The sequence below is a fragment of the Dermochelys coriacea genome, chromosome 4, assembly GCF_009764565.3.
Source record: "Dermochelys coriacea isolate rDerCor1 chromosome 4, rDerCor1.pri.v4, whole genome shotgun sequence".
Lineage (NCBI taxonomy): Eukaryota > Metazoa > Chordata > Testudines > Dermochelyidae > Dermochelys > Dermochelys coriacea.
In genome coordinates, this window is record NC_050071.1 from 120,712,534 (window position 1) to 120,732,859 (window position 20,326).

Consider the following 20,326-nt stretch of genomic DNA (forward strand, 5'->3'; position numbering starts at 1 on the left):
TTAGTGTCAGTCATATGAATATTCATCTCATCCTCAGATTCAGACAGAATTCTTTAGAAAAAACAGATTCATACGGTTAATGAAACGGATGAAGTGTGCTAGGAGAGGGATGAAGCAGCTGAGGGAAATTCATCTTTATCAAGTGCTTCCAAAGGAGTAACTGTCAAAAAACTCTTGAAAATGGGACACTTATATGCGGGGAAACTCAGCGCTGTGTTCATACTCTAGGAAGAAAGCAAGAGACTGATAATGTTCATTATTAAGGGGCAAGCGGTTAGGCTTAATTTAAAAAACAATGTTCAGCAATTCAGACAGATTGGGCTGTGTTTTGAAAGAGAAGAATGTCATTGTAATTCAAGAGATGTGTTAGAATAAAGTTGTTTGCTTTCAGATGTTATGAAGTAACTACAGCAGAGGGAACAGGAAGTTAAACTTCACATCTGACACGTTCTTTCTCACTCCTTGTCTTACTGACTTTCAATTGAGAGGCACTGATGAGAGCTTAAATAATCCTGAGTGATGACCACAATTATCCTGAAACTTATCCTTTTGACAGAGTGCTTTGTCTACTTGGGTAAGTTCTTTGAAGTTTTGAGGGGGTTAGGATTTGGTGCAGTTGGTATATCTGTAATTCTCTAGGGTTAATCAAAAAAATCAGCTTGGTTTTAAAAACCCAAAAGCTAATGCCCCAAATATGTATAGATCAATTAAAACATATGTAGCTGCTGTGCATGCCCTTCAAATAGATTTCCATATGTGCATGTTTGGGAGAACATTACTCAGGTTTTTATAGTGCAGAAGGCAAAATTATTGTTTGTGCTGAATCCAAGCTACCATTGGCAAAATACCATGCGATTAGAAGAAGTTGCTCAAAGAGCATTAGCCCAAAAATGTTTGTCTTAGAGGAAATCCAAAGATTAAAAATTACATTGTACTAATTCCAAAATGATGTCACCAGGTTAATAATTATGAATTTCCTTCATTTAAAATGAGACCTTTATAGTAAGTTCTTCATCAAGATTAACTCTTAGTGTAAAATTTAAAATATTGTGAAAACTTTCTTCCAGAACAAATAGCTACTGAAATACAATACAGTTTAGTTTTTGTATCACTGCTTTCATTCAAACTATATTGCAAAAAGCTGAACAGCATTAAATATTATAGTAATAGCACTAAATAGTAAAGCAGAAGAAGAGAGAAATTAAGATATTTAGATAAGAGAAAAAACGATGTTTTCTGATGTGTTTTTAACAAAGAGAGAGGAAACCAATAAGGCGGGGATGCAGGAAACATGTCTAATACAATAAAAATAAAATAAAATAAACCCTAAAATGAATTAGCTCAAAAACCTTGAAATTAATATGATATGTACCATGCCACTTTAGCAACCCAATAATCTTACTATTTAAATATTCTTCCCTTCCTTTCCCCCCACCCCATTTTTTCTGATGTTTATTCAGCAATATGTTCTATCTTGGTCATTCTGCATTTCAGTTCTAATATCTTTCAGGTGGATACTGCATTTTTACCCAGCATTTAAAATGCCATTCAAAGCAATGATACAATGCACAAGTTTTAAATAATAATAAAGGCAAAAGCTGCTTTTTCTGAAAAAGAATGTATTGTAAAGTAGGAAGGGGGAAAAAAATCAATGTTTTCTTGTGGGTGTGCTCTTAAATCTTAATAAAATTTCAAGTGACCTTTGCAGCTCTTGGGGCTGATGCTGCTGTTACTGTATTAAAAATGGGAATGTTGCCATTGATTTTGGTAGGATTGGAATTGGACCCTTCACGGTAGAACTATAAATGATCAAGGTGGATTAAATAAATAGTTCGTGTGAGCCACATTGTGAAAAGAAAGCAGGAGAAAGATTTTTATAACTTCTCTATGTGGGAAGAAAGCTTCATCAATTCAAAAGAAGAAGAAAAGCCAGGTTGACACTTTCAAAAGGGATTGCACAGCTCTGATAAAACTTGACCAATGTCTTTAAGATTATGAGAAATGTAGAGCCAAATCCTGGTGTCCTCACTTGGGATGTGGCTGTATAGGATTTACAGGGCCTAAGAATTCAGTGAAAATTGAGCATGAAACTCGGGAAATGTCCATTACTGCGCCATTAGCAGCAATGGAGGTAAACTTCAAAGGGACAAAAACAACGAGGAGTACTTGTGGCACCTTAGAGACTAACAAATTTATTTGGGCATAAGCTTTCGTGGGCTAAAACCCACTTCATCAGATGCTTGGAGTGGAAAATACAATAGGCAGGTATATATACACAGTACATGAAAAGATGGGAGTTGCCTTACCAAGTCAGGGGGGTCAGTGCTAACGAGACAATTCAATTAAAGTGGAAGTGGGCTATTCTCAACAGTAGAATACCAAGGGAGGAAAAATCACTTTTGTAGTAGTAATGATGCCAACATAATCAGGGTGGCCCATTTCAAACAGTTGACAAGAAGGTGTGAGTAACAGTAGGGGGAAATTAGTATGGCGAAAAAAACCTAATTTCCCCCTACTGTTACTCACACCTTCTTGTCAACTGTTTGAAATGGGCCACCTGATTACGTTGGCCTCATTACTACTACCTGCCTATTGTATTTTCCACTCCAAGCATCTGATGAAATGGGTTTTAGCCTACGAAAGCTTATGCCCAAATAAATTTGTTAGTCTCTTAAGGTGCCACAAGTACTCCTTGTTGTTTTTGCTGATACAGACTAACACAGCTACCACTCTGAAACCTGTCAGCATTCAAGGGGACAGTTAGTTTCAATATGATCAAAGTGTGGTGGAGTAGCATTGTATATCAATGATGAGGTAGAATGTAAAGAAATAAGAAGCGATGCAATGGATAAGACAGAGTCCTTCTGGGCAAAAATTGCATTGGGGAAGATAACTAGTAAAGCCTCTCCTACGATAGTGCTTGGGGTGTGCTATAGACCTCCGAGATCTAATTTGGATATAGATAGAGCCCTTTTTAATGTTTTTAATAAAGTAAATACTAATGGAAACTGCGTGATCATGGGAGACTTTAACTTCCCAGATATAGACTGGAGGACCAGTGCTAGTAATAATAATAGGGCTCAGATTTTCCTAGATGCGATAGCTGATGGATTCCTTCATCAAGTAGTTGCTGAACCGACTAGAGGGGATGCCATTTTAGATTTAATTTTGGTGAGTAGCGAGGACCTCATAGAAGAAATGGTTGTAGGGGACAATCTTGGCTCAAGTGATCATGAGCTAATTCAGTTCAAACTAAATGGAAGGATTAACAAAAATAAATCTGCAACTAGAGTTTTTGATTTCAAAAGGGCTGACTTTCAAAAATTAAGGAAATTAGTTAGGGAAGTGGATTGGACTGAAGAATTTATGGATCTAAAGGTAGAGGAGGCCTGGGATTACTTTAAATCAAAGCTGCAGAAGCTATCGGAAGCCTGTATCTCAAGAAAGGGGAAAAAATTCATAGGAAGGAGTTGTAGACCAAGCTGGATGAGCAAGCATCTTAGAGAGGTGATTAAGAAGAAGCAGAAAGCATACAGGGAATGGAAGATGGGAGAGATCAGCAAGGAAAGCTACCTAATTGAGGTCAGAACATGTAGGGATAAAGTGAGACAGGCTAAAAGTCGAGTCGAGTTGGACCTTGCAAAGGGAATTAAAACCAATAGTAAAAGGTTCTATAGCCATATAAATAAGAAGAAAACTAAGAAAGAAGAAGTGGGGCCGCTAAACACTGAGGATGGAGTGGAGGTTAAAGATAATCTAGGCATGGCCCAATATCTAAACAAATACTTTGCCTCAGTCTTTAATAAGGCTAAAGAGGATCTTAGGGATAATGGTAGCATGACAAATGGGAATGAGGATATGGAGGTAGATATTACCATATCTGAGGTAGAAGCGAAACTGAAACAGCTTAATGGGACTAAATCGGGGGGCCCAGATAATCTTCATCCAAGAATATTAAAGGAATTGGCACCTGAAATTGCAAGCCCATTAGCAAGAATTTTTAATGGATCTGTAAACTCAGGAGTAGTACCGAATGATTGGAGAATTGCTAATATAGTTCCTATTTTTAAGAAAGGAAAAAGAAGTGATCCGGGTAACTACAGGCCAGTTAGTTTGACATCTGTAGTATGCAAGGTCCTGGAAAAAATTTTGAAGGAGAAATTAGTTAAGGACATTGAAGTCAATGGTAAATGGGACAAAATACAACATGGTTTTACAAAACGTAGATCGTGCCAAACCAACCTAATCTCCTTTTTTGAAAAAGTAACAGATTTTTTAGATAAAGGAAATGCAGTGGATCTAATTTACCTAGATTTCAGTAAGGCATTTGATACCGTGCCACATGGGGAATTATTAGTTAAATTGGAGAAGATGGGGATCAATATGAACATCAAAAGGTGGATAAGGAATTGGTTAAAGGGGAGACTGCAACGGGTCCTACTGAAAGGAGAACTGTCAGGTTGGAGGGAGGTTACCCGTGGAGTTCCTCAGGGATCGGTTTTGGGACCAATCTTATTTAATCGCTTTAAGAGGTGAGGTTTTTCATAGGAGTGGGTGGGTGAAATTCTGTGGCCTGCGCTGTGCAGGAGGTCGGACTAGATGATCAGAATGGTCCCTTCTGACCTTAGTATCTATGAATCTATAATCTTTTTATTACTGACCTTGGCACAAAAAGTGGGAGTGTGCTAATAAAGTTTGCAGATGATACAAAGCTGGGAGGTATTGCCAATTCAGAGAAGGATCGGGATATTATACAGGAGGATCTGGATGATCTTGTAAACTGGAGTAATAGTAATAGGATGAAATTTAATAGTGAGAAGTGTAAGGTTATGCATTTAGGGATTAATAACAAGAATTTTAGTTATAAGTTGGGGACGCATCAATTAGAAGTAATGGAAGAGGAGAAGGACCTTGGAGTATTGGTTGATCATAGGATGACAATGAGCTGCCAATGTGATATGGCTGTGAAAAAAGCTAATGCAGTTTTGGGATGCATCAGGAGAGGCATTTCCAGTAGGGATAAGGAGGTTTTAGAACCATTATACAAGGCACTGGTGAGACCTCACCTAGAATACTGTGTGCAGTTCTGGTCTCCCATGTTTAAAAAGGATGAATTCAAACTGGAGCAGGTACAGAGAAGGGCTACTAGGATGATCCGAGGAATGGAAAACTTGTCTTATGAAAGGAGACTTAAGGAGCTTGGCTTGTTTAGCCTCACTAAAAGAAGGTTGAGGGGAGATATGATTGCTCTCTATAAATATATCAGAGGGATAAATACAGGAGAGGGAGAGGAATTATTTCAGCTCAGCACCAATGTGGACACAAGAACAAATGGGTATAAACTGGCCACCAGGAAGTTTAGACTTGAAATTAGACGAAGGTTTCTAACCATTAGAGGAGTGAAGTTTTGGAATAGCCTTCCAAGGGAAGCAGTGGGGGCAAAAGATCTATCTGGTTTTAAGATTCTACTCAATAAGTTTATGGAGGAGATGGTATTATGGGATAATGGGATTTTGGTAAGTAATTGATCTTTAAATATTCAGGATAAATAGGACTAATCCCCTGAGATGGGATATTAGACGGATGGGATCTGAGTTACCCAGGAAAGAACTTTCTGTAGTATCTGGCTGGTGAATCTTGCCCATATGCTCAGGGTTTAGCTGATTGCCATATTTGGGGTCGGGAAGGAATTTTCCTCCAGGGCAGATTGGAGAGGCCTTGGAGGTTTTTCGCCTTCCTCTGTAGCATGGGGCATGGTTGACTTGAGGGAGGCTTCTCTGCTCCTTGAAGTCTTTAAACCATGATTTAAGGACTTCAATAGCTCAGACATAGGTGAGGTTTTTTGTAGGAGTGGGTGGGTGAGATTCTGTGGCCTGCGCTGTGCAGGAGGTCGGACTAGATGATCAGAATGGTCCCTTCTGACCTTAGTATCTATGAATCTATGATCCTTCTTGGGGTACCCAGGACTGTGACCACTTTGTTACCTCCCTGCCTCAGCGAGAGAAAGACTTGCTGCTGCTTAACTAAGTGTCAGCACCCTGACTCCATCAGTCTGTTAATCATCCAACCAATTTCCTCCGGGCTCGGCCAGCCTTTACTTTGTCTGGCAGGTTAACAATAGATGCACACTATCCCCTGTGAAAACATCTCCTGTCCTAGCCAGACCCTGTCACTGGCACACTCAGAAATTACCAGGTAAACTATCCCCAAAAGAACACACCTGTCTCTTTGGTTCAACAGAGGTCAGCTCCAATATAACATCACAGCACCGAGATATAGTTATAGTGAAAACAATCATACTTTTTGTGATGGGGCAAGGCCAGATGGCTATGGAAGAGTAGTGGGAGATAGATATATTAGCTCCAGGCTAAACAAATCCCTGGTACCAGGATAACTGAAATGGCAGCTGCTCCAGGTCAATTAAGACACCTGAGGCCAATTAAGAACTTTCCAGAAGACAGGGAGAAGGCTAGGTTGATTGGGACACCTGAAGCCAATCAGGGGCTGGCTGAAACTAGTTAAAAGCCTCCCAGTTAGTCAGGTGGGTGTGCATGTCAGGAGCTGTGGGAAGAAGTTGCGTGGTTGGAGAGGCCGAGTAGTACACACCATATCAGGCACAAGGAAGGAGGCCCTGAGGTAAGGGTGAAGTGGAGCTTGAGGAAGTGAGGGCTGCTGTGGGGGAAGTAGCCCAGGGAATGGTACATGTCATGTTTCTAAAAGGTCAGCTACCATAGCTGATACTATTAGGGTCCCTGGGCTGGAGCCCAGAGTAGAGGGTGGGCCTGGGCTCCCCCCCACCTTTGCCCCCTGATTAATCACTGAGACTGGGAGACAACAGAGACTGTGCAAGGAAGGATAATTTCTCCTCACCTCCCTCACTGGCTTATGATGAAAATGGCTCAGTAGACTGTGACCCTTGTCTCTAGAGAAAGAAGGGTTACATGGAGGGTCACAGTGAGCCTCTGAGGCTAGCGAAATCCACCAGGAAATGTGGGACCCATGGAGGCAAGGACACAGCTTTGTCACAACTGGTGTCACGTGTGGGATTTCTTTCACAACGTGGCGGAAGAAGAGGTTTTTAAAAAAAAAAAGTGCTCTGGGGGTTTGGATTTTTTTTTGTTTTGGTTTTTGTTTGTTTGCTTTGTACCACAATGGAGGAGGTGGTAAGAGCTCTGGTACAAGCCACAGCAGCCCAGCAGGAGGCCACCCGGGTTCAGGCAATGGCACAACAGGAGTCTATGCGGCTACAGCAGGAAACCAATCAATTATTGATGAGCCAGGCGACCCAAAATCGTGCTCTCTTGAGAGAGGTGGTGGACCAGCTGAAGATCCTCACCACCCAGGCCCAGGGGTCCGACGGGATGCAAACCCTGAGGGCCACTGGTTGTCTGCCAAAGATGATGTCGGGAGATGACGTAGAGGCATATCTCTTCTCATTTGAAAGGACTGCTCATTGTGAGGCGTGGCCCCAGGAGCAGTGGGCCAGCATCCTCGCCCCTTTTTTGTGTGGAGAGGCCCAGAAGGCCTACTTTGACTTGCCTGCCACAGATGCCACTGACTATACCCGTCTGACGGCAGAGATCCTAGCACGAGCAGGGGTAACGGCAGCGGTAAGGGCCCAGAGGTTCCATGAGTGGAAATACCAGGAGAACAAATCCCCGAGGTCCCAGCTATTCGACCTCATACACCTTGCATGGAAGTGGTTACAGCCCGAGGTGAGCAGGCCAGAGGAGATTTTGGAAACCCTGGTCATAGACCATTACATGCGGGGACTGCCGCCAGATCTCCACAAATGGGTAGGCCAGAATGATCCGTCCACGTATGACGAGATAACACTGGTAGAAAGACGGATGACAGCCAGGGGACTGTCCCAACTACTCTAGGAAGGCCCCTTTCGAAGCAAGCACCCGATCCCAACCCTGGAAGGTTGGGCAGCCAAACACCTGGGGAGTCTTAGGTGGAAGAAGGGTGGGGGGGCGAAAACCAGCGGGGATCCCAGAAAGAAGGGATTGGCCTGAGTGGGGGGAGCCCCAGGACTAAACTCCCTAACTCCCGGGATAGGGGAGTGATTAAAAGCAATTATAGATGTTATGCATGTGGGGAGTGGGGACACATAACAGCACAGTGTCCCAGCACCGAGGAGCCTATGCAATGTAACTTGGGGGATTGGGAGGTCCCATGTTCCCTTATCCACCTCGCGGGAGTCGCATTAGCCCTGCATAATTACACAAGGCCAGTGAGGATAAATGGAGCAGAGACTACAGTGCTTGTGGATTCTGGGAGTGCTATCACCCTCATATCGGGTAACCTGGTAAAAAATAGTCAGCTGCTACAAGCCAAACGTGTAGCAGTGACGTGCGTGCATAGAGCCGTGAGCCATTACCCCACCATCCCAGTGGAGATAGAGGTTCAGGAAAATCCCATTGAGGTGACTGTGGGCGAAGTTCCTAAACTCCCATATCCTGTAGTCATTGGGAGGGACTATCCAGGGTTTGATCATTTACTCCTCCCGGAGAGGCTGGAGGGAGGTGGGGACCCTGAGGATAGCGACTCGTCACTGGGGGAATGTCAACCCCCGATGTTCGCTGAGATTTCTCAGGATCTGTTCTCAGTCCCCTGAAAGACCCGGAAGACAAAAAAGGAGAGGAAGGCTGCGAAGGCCTTGGGAACCCGGATCCTGACCCAGGGCCAGAAGACCTTCCTAGTAGGCAGATGGACGCGAGCAGCCAACAGAGAAACTTCCACCACAGAAGGTGAGCCAGAAGCTGCCCCCCAGCCATGATGGCAGTGCGCCATTGGAAGAAGCAGAAGCCGGCCCCTGGGAGCTTGGGCAGGTTAGTCCTGGGAGAGAGACTTTTGGGTTGGACCAGGCGGAGGACCCCAGATATGATAACGCCAGGAAGGAGGTGGCCGAGATCGAAGGGATACCCGTGGATGGGAAGGTCTGGGGTCTCAGACCTTACTTTATAGTGAAGAAAGATCTCCTGTACCATGTGGTGCAAATGCAGGAGCAAGAGATACAATAACTTCTGGTACCATGAAAACATCAAAAAGCCATATTGAATCTTGCCCACAGTCACCTGTTTGGAGGACTAGAGGTAGAGAAAACCCAGACACGGATCCTGCGGAGGTTCTTCTGGCCAGGAGTACATGAAGATGTCAGGCAATACTGCACCTCTTGTCCGGAGTGTCAGTTACATAGCCCTCGCCCGCACTTGCGGGCTCCTTTGATACCTCTTCCAGTAATAGAGGTTCTTTTCAAACGGATTGCCATGGATCTGGTAGGGCCCCTAGAGAAGACAGCTTGGGGCCACTAACATGTGCTTGTTGTACTGGACTATGCAACCCTGAAGCTGTTCCCCTGTGCAACACAGCTTCCAAGACAATAGCTAAGGAGCTAGTACAGATCTTTGCCCGGGTTGGGCTACCCAAGGAGATATTGACTGATCAAGGGACACCTTTCATGTCCCAGCTGATGAAAGATCTCTGTTCATTGCTCCATGTACAAGCCCTACGGACCTCTGTATACCACCCACAAACAGATGGCCTTGTGGAAAGGTTCAATAGGACCCTCAAGGCCATGATCAGAAAAGTGGTGAGCCGGGATGGGAAAGGTTGGGATACCCTATTGCCTTACCTCATGTTTGCCATCTGGGAGGTTCCGCAAGCCTCCACGGGTTTCTCTCCATTCAAACTACCATATGGGCGCCACCCTCAGGGCATATTGGATATAGCCAGAGAAGCCTGGGAAGAGGAGCCAAATCCCAGAAGGAACATAGTTGAGCATGTACTGCAGATGAGAGATCGGATAGCCCGAGTTACGCCCATTGTATGGGAACACTTGGAGAGAGCACAGGAGACCCAACGAACCCATTATAACCACCAAGCAAAGCTTCAACAGTTCCAACCAGGGGATTGGATGATGGTACTGGTGCCCACAGCAGAAAGTAACTGTTGGGCCAGTGGCAGGGACCCTACGAAATAATCAAAGCCGTGGGAGAGATGAACTATAAGGTGCGGCAGCCACGCCGCCGGAAATGGGAGCAAATTTACCACATCAATCTTCTAAAACCTTGGCACGATCGAGAGACATGCTTAGTCATGCAGGAGACCCTTCCCCAGAAGGATAACTTACATGAGCAAGTGAGGATATCATCTGACTTGACACCGATCCAAAAGATCGAGGCAGCTGACATGATTAATCGCAACAGAGATGTGTTCTCTACAAAACCAGGACGGACGACTGAGACCTATCACCATATCCGCACGATCCCCAGAGCCAAGGTAACATTGAGACCCTTCCGAATCCCAGCAACCAAAAGAGAGGAAATCAAGGCCGAAGTAAAGAAAATGTTAGAATTAGGGGTTATTGAAGAATCTTACAGTCAGTGGTCCAGTCCAATTGTTCTAGTGCCTAAACCTGAAGGTACCATTAGATTCTGTAATGATTTTCGCCGATTGAATGAAATATCCCAGTTTGATGCATACCCCATACAACACATCGACGAATTGGTTGACCGACTGGGTAGTGCCCGATTCTTGATTACACTGGATCTGACAAAAGGGTACTGGCAGATTCCTCTGACCAAGGAAGCTAAAGAAAAGACAGCATTCTCCACCCCGGATAGGCTATTCCAGTACACCGTCCTCCCTTTTGGGCTACATGGGGCCCCAGCCACATTCCAGCGCCTCATGTATAAGCTACTGCGCCCCCATACTAGTTATGCAGCTGCATACCTAGATGATGTCATCATCCATACGCCAGACTGGGGAACCCACTTGGAGAAAGTTGAGGCAGTACTTAAGGTGGGCTGGCCTCACTGCTAATCCCGCTAAATGTGCCATAGGGCTAGCAGAGGCTAGGTACCTGGGATATATTGTGGGAAGGGGCATAGTGAAGCCCCAAATGAATAACCTAGAGGCAATTCAAAACTGGCCCCGGCTGACCTGAAAGAAGCAGGTCCGTGCGTTCCTAGGCATGGTAGACTACTACCGACGGTTTATTCCCCACTTCACCACTAGGGTAAGTCCCCTAACGGACCTGGTCAAGGCCCGAGGTCCAGACATGGTAAAGTGGACCGACGCAGCAGAGGGGGCATTTACAGATCTTCAGACAGCCCTCTGAAATGACCCCGTACTCATAGCCCCGGACTTTAACAGGGAATTTGTATTACAAACAGACGCTTCCGAGGTGGGGTTGGGAGCAGTTCCGTCGCAAATGGTGGGAGAAGAGGAACACCCGATCCTCTACCTAAGCAGAAAGCTTCTCCCAAGAGAACAAAAATATGCAGTAGTCGAGAGAGAATGCCTTGCTGTCAAATGGGCTATGGAGATACTGTGTTATTACCTCTTAGGCCGGCGATTTACTCTTGTGACGGACCAGTGGATGCAGCGGAATAAGGAAAAGAATGCAAGGGTCACCAGGTGGTTCTTATCCCTCCATCCATTCCAGTTCCGCATACGGCACAGGGCTGGATGCCACCATGGCAACGCTGATGGTCTATCACGAGCATAGTGCCTGGCATCCCAAGTTGCCCAACTCGATGGTGTTGAGCAGAGGGAGGCGGATATGTGACAGGGCAAGGCCAGATGGCTATGGAATAGTAGTGGGAGATAGATATATTAGCTCCAGGCTAAACAAATCCCTGGTACCAGGATAAGTGAAATGGCAGCTGCTCCAGGTCAATTAAGACACCTGAGGCCAATTAAGAACTTTCCAGAAGGCAGGGAGAAGGCTAGGTTGATTGGGACACCTGAAGCTAATCAGGGGGGCTGGCTGAAACTAGTTAAAAGCCTCCCAGTTAGTCAGGTGGGGGTGCATGTCAGGAGCTGTGGGAAGAAGTTGCGCGGTTGGAGAGGCTGAGTAGTACACACCATATCAGGCACAAGGAAGGAGGCCCTGAGGTAAGGGTGAAGTGGAGCTTGAGGAAGTGAGGGCTGCTGTGGGGAAAGTAGCCCAGGGAATTGTACATGTCATGTTTCTAAAAGGTCAGCTACTATAGCTGATACTATTAGGGTCCCTGGGCTGGAGCCCGGAGTAGAGGGTGGGCCCGGGCTCTCCCCCCACCTTTGCCCCCTGATTAATCACTGAGACTGGGAGACAACAGAGACTGTGCAAGGAAGGATAATTTCTCTTCACTTCCTTCGCTGGCTTATGATGAAAATGGCTCAGTAGACTGTGACCCTTGTCTCTAGAGAAAGAAGGGTTACATGGAGGGTCACAGTGAGCCTCTGAGGCTAGCGAAATCCGCCAGGAAACGCGGGACCCATGGAGGCAAGGACAGAGTTTTGTCATACTTTATTATCAAAAGCTGAAATTTAAGAGATAGTGACTAAGGATAACAAATGGAAACCAAAATGGTTACATATAAAACAAAAAGTATAACATCCTTCTTAGAGTCTAAACTTAACTTCTACAGGCTAAAATCCTTGTCTAAAATATTTCTCACCTAGAACAATCTCCCAGAGTCATCAACCACAGGGCTCGGATCCACCTTGCATGAATACTAAAAGCACTGTCCTTTTGCCTTCTTATATCCCTAAAGTTCTTTGGTTGGTCCCCAGAGTCAGGCTGACCGCCCGTGGTTTATTCCGTGGGGTGCTGACACCACATTGTCTTCACAGCCTCTTCTTGTTGTCCTATACAAATGGACTTTTACTATGTTGGTTTACAATGCTTAGTTTACATGTGAATCAAGGCAAACAGGTGAGGATATATCTCCTTGTCTGACACAACCTGTTTGTGAACTCTGCCTGGGATATAGACTCAGAAACATATTTTCATTACCTATTCACGATTCCTTAAATATCATCCATACCTACATCTGGCAAAAATAAGTTTTTCTTAGATATCTCACTTGATCCTTTTTGGCTTTGGTTACCATGACAGCTGTGTGTTGGGTGTAGTGAGTTTGTCAGGCCTGTCGAGTTGCTGTTACGGAACAGTGAACTCTTTGCCAGTTGGCTTTGAGGTGTTGTCAGGGTCACACTAAGGTGTTTGTAATTATTTAGGAGAAAACAGGAGTAACTAACTTTTAAAAAGTGAGGGTGTTGTCATAAAATAGGCTCCATAATGCCATAAATTATTATTGTGCTGTTTTATTATGCCTGCGCTAAATTTAAAGTTATTTGGTTTTTGTCAATAGCAAATGGTACCAATGAATTAACAGTCAGCCAGACACCATCAGAAATTAAGGTATCCATTGGAATGTCAGCTGAAATTACCTGTTCTTGGAAAAACGATGAGATGGTCGAGCGGTTTAGAGTAATCTGGAAAATACAACATCTCACCTTTAAAGAGGGCACCAGCAGAGAGCTATCAACAACACTTTACTGCACAGCCAATGCCACCCACAAGAATAAGACAGTGTTAAAGATCGAAGTTGTGAAAAGAAATGACACTGGAACTTACTTCTGTGAGATAACTACCGAAATACCTTTCATGAAAAAAGGGCTGGGAAATGGAACAATTCTGATTGTTGAAGAGAAAGGTAAACAAGCAGTTGACATGAATTGTTCTATAGAGATGCCACTTCATTTGTCTCTCTGAAGATTTTTTAGTCAGAAATGTGTTACTTACTTACTTTTTTTCTCCCTTAAGGGTTATAAAGCCAATGATCTGACAAAAAAAACAAGGGCATTAGGAGCACCCATGTCCTTATTCTGGCTCTGACACTAACTCCTTCTGTAGCTTTGGGCAATTCACTTAACCTCTCTGCTTTAGTTTCCTCAGCTGTCAAATGCTCATTTATTGACATCACATGATTACTGAGAGGATTGATGAGATTATTATTTATAGCACCCTTAGATCTGCTGGGTGCTTCACAGAAGACATAGAATGACACAGTGAAGCCTGGAAGAGCTTACAGTCTGTAATTTAGATGTGAGGCAGTAAATGAGGATGAGAAACGCTAGGGAGAGGGATGGAGTGAGGAAGGGCAATGGTTGCATCACTAAGTCACACCGTTACTCAGTTTAGTCATGAGCTCACCCCAGTGGTAAAGTTTTTATCATTTATGATGTTTTATTAATTTATAAAAACAAGCAAGATTAGGAGATACAATAGTAGGCATTTTTGATTCACTTATGGCAAGCATTGCAATGGGCATCAAATGCTTTAAACAGGATAAAAATGCTGCAGACCTGCAATATTTTATTATTTTATTGTATAATTGCAAAACATTAATCATTTTTATTTTAGGGCCCAAACCTGCGAACACTTAAGCATGTGTGTAACTTTGTTTACATAAGTTGTCCTACTGAAGGGATTATTCAAATGAGCAAAATCACACACATGTTTAAGTGTTTGTGGGATCTAATATTTACTAGGATTGAACCTAGCCATTGAGGCAGTAGGACACACATATATCTAAAAACCTAACATGGTCTTATATATTGTGCTTTTAAGTAATAAGTAACTTGATTTGAAATGTTTGATTGCAGAAGCTGGATCAATGGAAAACTATCATTTTATGGCAATTCTGGCCATCTTTCCTTTCCTAATATCAGGGGGCTGTTTCTATCTCTGTTACAAAAAGCAGCAGAACTCAAAAAACACTGGTAAGTGGCACTGCATTTTTACATATAGTCCCTACCAGCAAAATGCTGGTCTGAGAGTATGTGTGCACCTAAAAAAACAGCACTAGGAGGGGAATTGCATGGTACAACTATTGTGCCTCCAGTCCTGGCTCTTCATGGGTACTACAAGCAATGAGCGGTAGGTGGGGCATTCCAGGCATTTATTATGAGGCATGGTCCATGTGTGTTTGCATGGACCCTTCTTATGCACCTGCAATCACTATGCACCTTCCCTTGCTTGGATTACTCATAGTCCTGGAAAGAGTAAATATGTCTCTACAATGTGCTGCCACACATGGACCCTGCAAAGCTGAGCTGTATGGTGTATAAAAGGGAACGCAGAAGTTTGGTGTCTGGGCACCCTTCACTAGCACATAGTAGGTCTACACTCTCCTTTGGATGCCATGTAGACCAATGAAAGATCAGTCCCCATCAATCTACCCTCACAAAGCATTGACATGTGACTCCTGAAATGTGTAATAAACAAAATAATGGCTCTCCTTTGTATTTATGTCACATAAATGTGTTCCATCCATCTTCAGTGCCAGAGAGAAGGACCCATGAGGAACAGACACTTCAGGTTACCAAACCGGAGGAAGAAAATGAGAGAAATGAAGCAGATGAGATAAATTCTTCTTCATCAAACTCGTCAGAATGGGTAAGCGATTTACAGCAGGGGTCGGCCTACAAGTGAGCTCCGAAGTGAGGTTCTCACGGAGGTTCAATTGAGCAGACAGAATTTAACAGGAGGACAGGAAGTTGCTGTTATTTAGTACAGTACAGTATCCTACTGCACAATGTAAAGCAATGAAATAAAATGAAATGCATTGTCAATAAGAGCAAGGCAAACTTGCTTAATTTTATTTAAAACTCTGCATGCTGGGAAGGCTGTATCATACTCTTCCCCCTGAAATGCTATAGCATGCCTCAGCATTGTCCCCTGTTGCTACTGCAGCCATGGTTAGCAGCTTCAGTGTACTTTACATTGTGGGGAAAGCACAGAACACACGTATGTATATATTAAGTAAACAAGAGAAGTAAGGAGGCTATACTATATTGTACTCAGAGGTTCAGTGTCTAACTGGTGCTGGAGCAACACCCAGTGTAGCTAGGGACTGAGAAAGTTGGATTTACACTGTCTTTCTGCTCCTCTCTTTGGTCCTGGTTCAGCTCAAGGTACCATTCCAGCACCTGGAGATCACTGGAATGCAGTAGAACTCAGCCATGCTCCTTTTCCCTGGCTACGCCTAGGACATCCCTACATTGGGGGTGGCATAGAACCAGTTACACCTGCCTCCAGATTCCCCTGTTCTGGGGACACCCCATGAAGCTGGTTAAGCCATCTCTATGGGTCTTTGTACTGCCATCAGGACCTAGATCTGGCCCAGAGTCAGCAGTAAAGATGTCAGCGGCATCATAAAAACACATAGCTGTGTCTGATTTCCATTTGTTTGGAAGTTATTCACCTAACCCTAAGCACACTAGCTGTAGCAGGATAACGGGTGGGTTGTGGGGTGGTTAGCACTTAAATATAGCCCCTGACATCATCAAACCGCTGTTTTAACATTAAATAATAAATTCTCACAATACCAAGGTTAACAGATCGGGATACTGAGACACAGAGGACCAAATTCAACCTTAGCAGACACAGTTCCCATTGAAATCAGTGGGAGTTTCACAGGCTTACACTAAATGAAGCCCAGAGTGGTTAGGTAAAGTGCCAAAGGCCACAGAGGTGGTTATAGACAGAGCTGCTGCTATTAAAACACAGAAGTTCTTGGCTTCTCACCTCATACTCAGTCCCACATTCGCATTGTTGTTACCACTACTGAAAATCCACTGGTTATTGCTGTGGAGGGCACAAATGGTCAGGACAAGAGTAATTTTTTGGAAAAATATATAATTGAGAGCTTCTTCACCAGAATGCATTGATTCACCCTGGGTCCCTTCCAGTTCTGTGATTCGATGTTAAAGAGTTTATTTTGTAATACTACAGGAAATATCAAAATAATTTTTGCACTATTGTTGTAGCCATCTTGATCCCAGTATATTAGTGAGACAAGGTGGGTGAGTTTTCACTGGACCAACTTCTGTTGGCCCAGTAAAAGATATTACCTCAGACAAAATATTTTTTTAAAAATCTATTAATTTCATTTAAAATATAAAAGTAGATGGTATTATGGTGGATAGCTCAGTTACTTGTTAATATTTGATGAGGACATAGAAAAATTGTGTTGAGAATGAGAAGGCAAGCATCAAAGCTGGGGTGCAAAGCAATCAGTTCACTGATAGCCATTAGCTGCAATGGACTTGCATGGACAACAAGAGTCATCCAGAAGATGTGTGAATATAATTATGAAAGATCTATTATTGTTGTTATTTTATAACTAAATGGCTGTTAGCCACAGTCACCTCTTGCCATGTACCTTTTACATTCTAATACAGATATGATCATTTTAATATGAATTGTGATCTTTCATTTTCCAAGACTACCTTGTTGTTAGTTGGATCAGATGAAAAGTGTCACAAAAGTTTGCAGCAATTGTTTAGAAAGTTTTTTGCTTGCTTTAAATGAGGTTTTGCTATTTTTTTCCTGGGTTGCATTAGGTACCTTTTCTGGAGACAGCGAGTGTCATGCTGCTGCAACCTAAGTTTATTCATGTCTGAATCCACATCTTATATCCTGTGCAAATCTATCTGCCATCTCTAATTTACGTTCTCACAAAGTGGATGCCGTGTAGCTATGAGCACCAAAGTTTCTACTTGTTTAGGTATCATAGGCAGTTGTCATTTTCTACCTCTTGGGGAGAAAGGATGATCACGTGGGCTGGGAATCCAGGCTTGGGTCATATTATTGACTCTGTCACAGATTTCCTACTGCAAGCCACTTCATCTATCTGGGCCTCAGTTTCCCTTCTGTAAAAATGGGATGACAATACTTTCCTCAAAGCAGTTATTGTGAGGACAAATTAAAAAACATCCAATTCTTGATGTCCATTATCACACTATTGTGTACTGCACAAAGCTAAGGATTTTGGGAGAGTTAACAAGATGATTCTGTGGTAAACACCCCAGTCATAACAGAAACTTGTGCTGTGTGCATGCATATGTATGTGGGTTTTTGGGGAGATGTTTAGGTTGCCCAGGATTTTGCTGCAGATCTCATCTAAAGACAGCAAAGATTTTACCTACAAATACTCATGAAATGAAAATTGGGTCATTTTGTACGACTCCAAATAGCACCTAGGTAGCACAGTAATTGGACGCTAGATAGATTATATTGAAAACAGCAACTAAAGGAAATAGCACTATGGTTTTGCACATAAACCCATGTATAGCGGGGACATTACAGGGCTTGAAAGGTCATGGTGGTAGAAAACCCAACCCAGTTGCCATTTAAATAGGAATGGACCTGAACTTAAAGTCAGGATCAACCCCTGCAAATTTTGTGGGATTCAGATCCAAATGAGAACTTTGCATCTGGCCTCTTCCTAAATGGGATAAATGAAATCCCTGGTTCCAAAGATGGGGAAAACTTTGCATTTGAATCCAAATATTGTGGCTTGGGCTTATTTCTAAATGTAGAACTCTATGACTTTTGAGATGGGTCAAATCAGGTTCCTTGGGTCCTATTCTAGGTGATGTGTTAGATAATTATTCAGCTTAAAACACACTTTAATAGTATAAGTTAATTTGATGGGAGTTTTCTTTGGTTTTCAAGGCTATTTCCACACTTTATGAGTCCCTTGATTATTTTGCAATGAAGCAAGATGAAGATAAAGAGCAGGAGAACAAACACTCTGTCACTTTTGCATCAAACGCAGAAGATTAGTAAATCTCATGACTAACTGCGGCAGCTGGGAAATCTAGAAGATGTGAGGAAAACAGCAAGGACCCTCCATCCACTTTGACATTCCTGATTTGAAAGTTCATGTAACTAATGAGAGAGAGATAAAACTGGCAAGCCACTGAGTACAATAGCGTAATTTGCTTCTTGATCTCCCAGTGTGCAACTGAAATGCAGTGAAGTCTGTTTGCTGTCCCTGGCACACCATTGTGAAAGTGAAGCGAGTATGGTATGAGAAGTAAGGTTGGTTCAAAATAATGGAGAAAAGTATTTTTGTTATTGACTTTCATGCAAAATTCCCAGAGTCTTTTGTTGTTGCTGTTTTAAAAGTTTGATATCTCATTATTTACCTGGGAGTTTATTGTCATGCAGTGGCTTCTCTTCCCCCCAGTTCCCACTTCCTAGTGTGCAGGAATAAACATAACGATGCGCAATCATACTGTGAGCATTTGCCAAACTGAATACCATCGAACCATTAAAAGTGTTGCTTCAAGCAATGGACACTACATGATGGTTTAGAGGAAGATGGAGAAAAAACCCACACTGATAATCACCCAGATAGTTGAGCAATACTGTGCATAGGATGAAATCCTTCCTGACCACTGAGGGGATCACCAGATGCACTGAAGCATGAGATTTCATTACCCTATCTTAGTGTGAGTTAGTATGCAGGACAGCATGACATCCTAAATAGAATATGACAGTTAATGCATTAAAGAAGCTAGCTAGAGCCTTTCTGAGTAAAGGTTTCAGAGTAACAACCGTGTTAGTCTGTATCCGCAAAAAGAACGAGGAATACTTGGGCACCTTAGAGACTAACAAATTTATCTGAGCATAAGCTTTTGTGGGCTTCATCAAATGCATAGAATGGAACATACAGTAGGAAGATATATATAAATACAGAGAACATGAAAAGGTGGAAGTTGCCATACCAGCTCTAAGAGGCTAATTAATTAAGATGAGTTATTAGCAGGAGAAAAAAAACTTTTGTAGTGATAATCAAGATGGCCCATTTCAGACAGTTGACAATAAGGTGTAAGTAACAGTAGGAGGGATAACATAACAGCAAACAAACGCAGCGGCTAGTATTTTAGACTTATTGAAAAAAAGAGAGAGTAGCTGAAACATCAGTGTGTTTGTGTAGCAATCTTTTTTGTCTGCTGTTAAGATTCATTCTGTGGACAGGTGGCCAGTGGATTATTTTCCCAACAGTGGGCACAGGTAAGTAGACTTCATCATTATGTAAGAGAGTGCTGATTTAGATGGTTCTGGAGGGTGCCAGCAAACACAGACTGGCTTTTCCAAACTGCCCAGGAACAACGCTGACACTTTAAATGTTATTCTATATCTTTTCAATGAAAATGGAATGGTTTCCAAGTATTTTCTGTCTGTAGCTGTATGTGTAGAGTGAGAGACAGAGTGTCAATTGGCAACAGAGCATCTCTCTGTCTATCAATAAATCTAAATCTATCTGTATTTAACTTATATGTAAATAAAATCCGATTTTCTTAGTTATTTCTCTTCTTATTTTGTTAAATTTAAATAATTTAAACCACAAGCCTCAGTGTCTCTCATCATGATATTAATTACTACAGGCTTGTTCCCTCCACTGCAGGATAAAGCCCTCATAAAAGTGCCATGAAGCATCTTTGTGACTGGTGATGATTCAGAGTGGGACAGATTTCTGTGGGCTTGTCCTATGAGTGGAAAGGCCACTGTTTTGTTTTCTTTGCTCATTATTTTATATTTATTTTTTGTTCTCCAGTGTTTTCAGTGTTTGAAGTAAGTGTTACTTTGCTGTGGAAAACTGATGAGTGGGAGCTGTATATTTACAATGTTATGCTGCAGAATCCACTGGAAATTGTACATAGGTTGCAGGAGGAGAGAAGGGAGCAAGGAGGA

The 20,326-nt window shown here is 42.9% G+C and overlaps 1 protein-coding gene across 1 annotated transcript; it reads left to right on the forward strand.

Moving 5' to 3' along the window:
• The first annotated feature begins 401 nt into the window (after positions 1 to 401).
• Positions 402 to 19,939, forward strand: LOC119855026. Its single transcript, XM_038400390.2, has 5 exons — positions 402 to 574; positions 13,146 to 13,490; positions 14,443 to 14,559; positions 15,120 to 15,235; positions 18,299 to 19,939. The coding sequence occupies exons 1-5, from the start codon at positions 520 to 522 to the stop codon at positions 18,407 to 18,409; spliced, it is 744 nt and encodes a 247-aa protein (XP_038256318.2). The 5' UTR covers positions 402 to 519; the 3' UTR covers positions 18,410 to 19,939.
• The last annotated feature ends 387 nt before the right edge of the window (positions 19,940 to 20,326 follow it).